The sequence below is a fragment of the Mytilus californianus genome, unplaced genomic scaffold (genome assembly GCF_021869535.1).
Source record: "Mytilus californianus isolate M0D057914Y unplaced genomic scaffold, xbMytCali1.0.p SCAF_2, whole genome shotgun sequence".
Lineage (NCBI taxonomy): Eukaryota > Metazoa > Mollusca > Bivalvia > Mytilida > Mytilidae > Mytilus > Mytilus californianus.
This window is the reverse complement of record NW_026262668.1, coordinates 21,728,940-21,736,126: the sequence shown is the minus strand read 5'-3', so window position 1 is coordinate 21,736,126 and position 7,187 is coordinate 21,728,940. Positions and strand designations below refer to the sequence as shown.

At 33.6% G+C, this 7,187-nt stretch overlaps 1 protein-coding gene across 1 annotated transcript; it reads left to right on the top strand.

Annotated features, from left to right (window-relative positions):
• The first annotated feature begins 2,356 nt into the window (after positions 1-2,356).
• LOC127728921 (zinc finger protein 271-like) lies at positions 2,357-5,304 on the top strand. The gene has a single exon (XM_052236501.1). It carries the CDS (start codon positions 2,357-2,359, stop codon positions 3,197-3,199), a length of 843 nt encoding a protein of 280 aa, XP_052092461.1. The 3' UTR covers positions 3,200-5,304.
• Positions 5,305-7,187: the final 1,883 nt, after the last annotated feature.

Genomic DNA, 7,187 nt, shown 5'->3' with positions numbered 1-7,187 from the left:
GGTACACTTCTGACTATGCCTTTAACATGGTTTATGTGTAACTGTATATTTACTGACTATGCCTTCAATGTGGTTTGTGAAAGGGTGCACTTACTGACAATGCCTTTAACTTGGTTTATGTAAGGGTACACTTCTGACTGCCTTTAACGTGGTTTGTGTGTAACAGTGCACTTACTGACAATGCCTTCAACGTGGTTTGTGTCAGAGTATACTTACTGACTATGCCATTAATGTGGTTTGTGTAAGGGTACACTTGCTAACAATGTTTTTAACGTGGTTTGGGTACGGGTACACTTACTGACAATGCCTTTAGAGAAGTTTGTGTTAGGGTATACTTACTGGCAATGCCTTTAACGTGCACGTGGTTTGTGTAAGGGTAAACTTCTGACAATACCTTTAAAGTGTTTTTGTGCGTACGAGTACACTTATTGACAATGCCTTTAACGTGGTTTGTTTAAGAGTACACTTACTGACAATGCCTTTAATGGGGTTTGTGTAAGGGTGCACTTATTAGTTTTTCCATATATATACAAAGAACCATTTCTAATTAAACAAAAACGAAAAATTAAAAAAAAGTAATCGTGTATCGTGTTTTTGAATTGTTTGTTGACTAGTATAATGTAGCCATTATAACTTACAACTGTAGGAGATCTTATTAGTAGTGTCACGTGTACAGGCTCGCTAGTATTGTGGAGGCGTACTCGCCTCTAGTAAGTGAGGTCGTGGATTCGATCACCAGCCGGGTCAACCCAAAGACTTGAAAATTGGTATATGCTGCTTATCCACCAAACAAGCTTAGTACATTTATGTGTTAGAGCAAAGACTAGCCGGCTAATAACCATAATAAATAGTCAGGGTAGAATATCGATCTGATCAGCCCTTTCCAAATGAGTTCTACAGTTTGGTCTTATGTTGTACTGCTCCACCACGATCCCTTCTTAAGGATAAAGTCATGAAAGTGTCACAATTATATTTGATCAATGAAACATATTCTGACATATGAGGTCATAAATACTGATATCCATAGAGTAAAGAATTAATCTAATAGTCTACGTTTATTTGTAGGTAAGATCAAACTTCAGTAAAACCCCATTTGTATGCAAAGACCAGGTTACAAGTTGCTTTTGTCTTAGAGACACAGAAAAAGGAATAAGTCGGGTTATTATTATCATCATTGAAATAATGGACGAGAAAGTATGCAAATGTGCAAAATGTCAATGAATGTGGCAAAGAATTCACTAAAAAAAATAGCCTTCAAATACATATGAGAATACACAAAGTCGATAAACCTTACAAATGTGACATGTGTGGTGGCAGGTTTGGACAATCTGGTACACTCCAGACACACATGAGAATACATACTGGTGAGAAACCGTACAAGTGTAATGTATGCGGTAAATGTTTTACTACTAGCAGTTATGTAAGGATACACAAGATAACGCATGTCGGTGATAAACCTCATCAATGTAGTATATGTTTGAAAAGATTTAGTCAGAAAAACCACATTAAAAGTCATATGAGAATGCATACAGGTGAGAAGCCTTATAAATGTAGTATATGTTTTAAAGTGTTTACTACTAAAAACAGCCTTAACTACCACAGGAATTCACACACTAGTGATCACCTCCATACGACATGTGATATATGTGGTAAAGGGGTTCGATCTAAACGGTTTAAAGTGCATATGAGAACACATACGGGTGTGAAGCCTTATAAATGTAACAGTTGTGATAAAGAGTTCAGTGAGAGTAGTGGCCTACAAAAACACAAAAGAACACATACTGGTGAGAAACCGTATACGTGTAATGTATGTCATACATCGTTTAGCCAGTCTTGGGGTTTAAAATCACACTTGAGATCACATACTGGAAATAAACCGTTCAAATGTACTCTGTGTGGTAAATATTTTACAACCGATAATGGATTACAAAGACACAAGAAAACACATACTGGCGAAAAACCTTATAAATGTGATATATGTTGGAAAAGTTTCAGTCGATTGGACTATATAAAAATACACAAGAGATTACACACTAACGAAAAACCTTATAAATGTGATTTATGTTTTAAAGAGTTTACAGAAAGTTCTTCCTTAAAGATACACATGAGAGTACACACAGGTGATAAACCATATAAATGTGATGTGTGTGGTAAAAGGTTTAAACATAGTGGGAGTTTACGGGAACATAATAAAATACATACAGGTGACAAGCCTTATAGATGTGATGTATGTGGTAAACTATTTAGTCGACAGAGAGGTTTACACGTACATATTAGAATACACACCGGTGACAAGCCATACAAATGTGATGTGTGTGGTAAACGTTTTAATCAATTTGGACACCAACAAGTACATATGAGTCAGCATACCGATGATAAACCTTATAAATGTAATCATTGTGGTGAAGGCCTTCTTAGACATCAGCGAAAACATACTGGAGATAAACCACATACTTGTGACGTCTGTGGTAAAACATTTGGTGTACACAGCGACTTGAAAAAACACTCCAGAATACATACAGCTGTCAATAAACAGTTTAAGTGCAACATGTGTAGTAGACAATTCTATTATAGCAGTGATCTTAAAAAACACATGAGAATACACACTGGTGAAAAACCATACACATGTCATGTATGTGACAAAGGCTTTAGTCGAAGTGGTGACTTAACGAAACACGTGCGAACTCATACAGGTGAAAAACCGTACAAATGTGATGTCTGTGATAAACAATTCACGGAGAAGTCAAACTTAATGAGCCATACCAAACTGCACACAGGAGAAAAGCCTTATAAATGTGAAATTTGTGGTAAAGATTTTAGTCACAATTACCAAGTCAAAAAACACATGAGTACCCATACCGATGATAAACCACATAAATGTAACATATGTAGTAAAGTTTTTGCTCGAAATGGTTACTTAAGAAAACACATGCAAACCCACACTGACCTTAAATCTTACGCATGTCACCTGTGTAGTAAAATATTCACTAAAAATGGAAACTTGTTGAATCACTTGAGAAACCATACTGAGGAAACCCATTTTGTATGTGAAGTATGTGGGCAAGAGTGTATCGGAAATAGAAAGTTTCAACAACACTTGAGAAATCACAACAAGGAAACCCATTTTGTATGTGAGGTATGTGGGAAAGAGTTTATCGAAAATAGAAAGTTTCAACAACACTTGAGAACACATATGTAAACACTGCTTAGTTATGTGATGTGAGTGAACAAGCTTACCATCCGGCATAATAGCAAATTAAAAGTACACGATAAAAGTCATAACAATACATGCAGATGTTGGACATCACCCTGATCACATTTGAGAATATATACAGTTGATAACCATATCCACAAATTGGATGTCTTACTTGGAGAAACATGATCACACAAGTACGTGATATACACATCATAGTTGAGAATACATACAGTTAGATAACATGTCCACACATGAGAATTCACACAATGGATAGTCATCATACATGAGATAAACCGTATCTTGAATGAGAATAAATACAGGTGATACACTTGACCACATAAATTATGATAAATACACACGTGTAGACATTATGCATGTAGCTGTTTGATTTCAGTGAGATCTTAATTGGAGCATGGAAATTACGAGAGAAATCCGTTTGCGCCTAAAATGCGCCCTTTTGCGTCACAAAACAGTTGCGCGATGCCGCGAATGCTGCTAGTTTTCAACATGCCTATAGTATCATTTGCGCCAAAAATAAAGTATACGATTGCGCCAATTTATTTTAATGAAAAACAATGACTTCCCTATTCCGTCTTATCCGATTTTGGACCGGCATTTCACATTGATGAGTGTAAAGTCATTTAAAGTGGTTTGATAAATATTTTTTTAAAGCATGCAAACACAAATACATTGTGTAAAGACTAATCGTATAACATGTACTTAACATATGGTCGAAAGTAACAAAATAACAGTAAATAATACTTTTTAACAGAAGTCCATTACTAGAGTCTAGTAATGGACTTCTGTTTTTAATGAATGATATAAAATTAATAAATAATTGGCCGACATGACAATACATGACACTGGAAGGTAATTAAAACAAAACTCATAAATAACTGACAATTTTGGTCGGGTTGTTGTCTCTTTGACACATTCCCCATTTCCATTCTTAATTCCATTTAATACTTGACATTCATTTATACAACATACATACATGTACCATCAAGCAGGCTGATAATAATTAATTACTGCTGCATGCATTGCATATTTACAAAAAATAATTAATGAAGTAAAATAAAGCAAAAATACATATATATATATGGTTGCATATAATTTTTGTATTGCTTTTTGATTCCCTTCATTATTATGTATAAACTACATGCATTTTTAAAGTGCAAATTGAGTTCTCCCAAGTATTATAAGGAGTAATATGTATGTAACACTCAGAAACATGTCCATCCCCGTAAACATATTTATATATGTCAGACGTCAACACCAAAAAAGTGTCCTTTTTTTGAATGCCAAAACGAGGCCGATCTCCGAAACGATCCATATGGGCTATTTAAAAAAAAAATCGTAAGGGTTCCGCGGAACCCAGTGTCTCGCCTACTTTTTCTGTTAATCACAGGCTCAACAAAAATGAGGAAGTAAATCAAAAAAATATTCCTCTTGGTACTATCTTTTGATTGTAAGAAGCTTCTGTCCATGTTTGGTAAAAATCCAGGATAGTTTATGAATCTAATAAATGTTTAAAAACTTTAACTGCAGACTCAATGTAACGTTAACTGGAAGAAAACAAAATTTCCTTCTAGATACTAGCATTTGAACATAAACAAGCTTCTGTCCAAGTTTGGTACAAATCCAAAATAGTATAAGAACTTTATTAAAATTTTAAAAACTTTAACCACAGAGTGAATGTGTTGTTTCCTGGCAGAAAATCTAAGTCCATTTAAAAGTAAAATACGGAAAAAATGGATTTATTTTTTTACAAAATTTCCTTCTAGATACTAGCTTTTGACCATAAACAAGCTTCTGTCGAAGTTTGGTACAAATCCAAAATAGTATAAGAAAGTTATTAAAATTTTAAAAACTTTAACCACAGAGTGAATGTGTTGTTTCCTGGCAGAAAATCTAAGTCCATTTAAAAGTAAAATAAGGAAAAAATGGATTTATTTTTTTACAAAATTTACTTCTGGATACTATCTTATGATCATAAACAAGCTTCTGTCCAAGTTTGGTACAAACTCAGGATAGTTTAAGAAAGTTATTTAAATTTTAAAAACTTTTAACCACAGAGTGAAAGTAATATTTCCCGGCAGAAAACTAAGTCCATTTATAAGCAAAATACGGAAAAAAATGGAATTTTATTTTTACAAAATTTACTTCTTGATACTATCTTATGATCATAAACAAGCTTCTGTTCAAGTTTGGTAGAAATCTAGGATAGTTTAAGAAAGTTATTAAAATTTCAAAAACTTTAACCACAGAGTGAATATTTGTTGACGCCGCCGACGACGACGACGACGACGACGACGACGACGGAATGTAGGATCGCTATGTCTCGCTTTTTCGACTAAAGTCGAAGGCTCGACAAAAATGATGACAAAGTGTGACAAAAATGGTAAAAAATTAAGTCATTGCAAATCTATTTTCTACCATTCTACTATAATCCAGAGACATTCAAGTTTACAAAACTACCAGGGGGTAAGGAAAAAAAGTGAAAACAAATATTTTTAAAACATTTTACTTATAAGAATTCATCGATTTATGCTCGCCTTGACGGAGTCAAAAAGCGAGACATAGGTATGCTGTTTCCGGCGTCGGCGGCGGCGTCAACAATGTATTAGTTTGTGATTAGGTCTAGTTTATGGTGAATATTTGGTATGCAGTTGTATTAACATTGGCACATCTCATTTCCATGGAGATTATTTGTCCCTGCCCCCTCAGTCATGGTCTATTGAGTTTGAAACTTTTGCTTAGTTTACATGTATTAGTTTATGATTAGGTCAGTTTATGGGGAACCACTAGTGGTAGGTCAATGATATTTGGTATGCTGTTGTATAGCATTGGCATATCTCATTTCCATGGAGATTATTTGGCTCCGCCCCCTCATTCATGGTCTATTGACTGAAACTTTTGCCTAGTTTACATGTATTAGTTTGTGATTAGGTCAGTTCAAGGAGAACCCTTAGTGGTAGGCCAAAGTTTATTGGTATGCAGTTGTATAAGTATTAGCACAATAAATTTCCATGGAGAATATTTGGCGCAGCCTCCTCAGTCATGGTCTGTTGACTTTGAATCTTTTGCTTAAAATTGAGAATGGAAATGTGGACATGTATTAGTTTGTGATTTGATCAGTTAAATATGAACAGCTAATGTAAAGTCAATGATATTTGGTATGCAAATTTATTGGCATTTGTAAGTCTTGTTTCCATGGAGATTAAATAGCCCCACCCCTCATCATGATTCATTGACTTTGAAACTTTTACACAGTTTACAAGTTTACATGTTTGTGTTTAGGTTTGTTAAAAGGGAACGACTTATGATAAGTCAATGGTATTTGGTATGCAGTTGTATTAGCATTGGCACATTCTCATTTCCATGGAGATTGTTTAGCCATGTACCTAGAGTCATGGTTCTTTGACTTCGAATATTTGCATAACTTACATGTTAAAGTATTGCTATTTTAATTTCAACATTTACATTATCAAAATTGCAAAAAGGCGAGACATATCTCTGTGTTAACAGTTAATTCAAAGAAACAACAACATACAATAATCAACTTACAAACACAAATAAGTATGAATATAATGTAACTTTTTATTATTTGTTGAATTAAAGATGTTAGTTGATTTTTTTACCATTTTTTACTCTTATATTGAGGCATTTTTTTTAATTTGTAAATTTCACCAATTTTGAAAGTTATTCTTTAATTTCTAATAACAATTTTTTTTTATCTCATTGCAAAAGGTTAAACTTTATTTAAAGCTGATAAGAAATCAAACATATATGATCTCATTACATCCTCTGAAAATTTCACATCAATTGCTTCAGTCAATTTTAAGCTTTCTTCAGTTAAAAAATACATATGTTTTTGATCCTTTTGTTACACTCCTGACATATTTTTTAAATAACTTATAATAAAATTGAGAATGTAAGACTGTTTTTAATGGAATGTATAGAAAATCAGTAGTGATATCTATTTTAGATT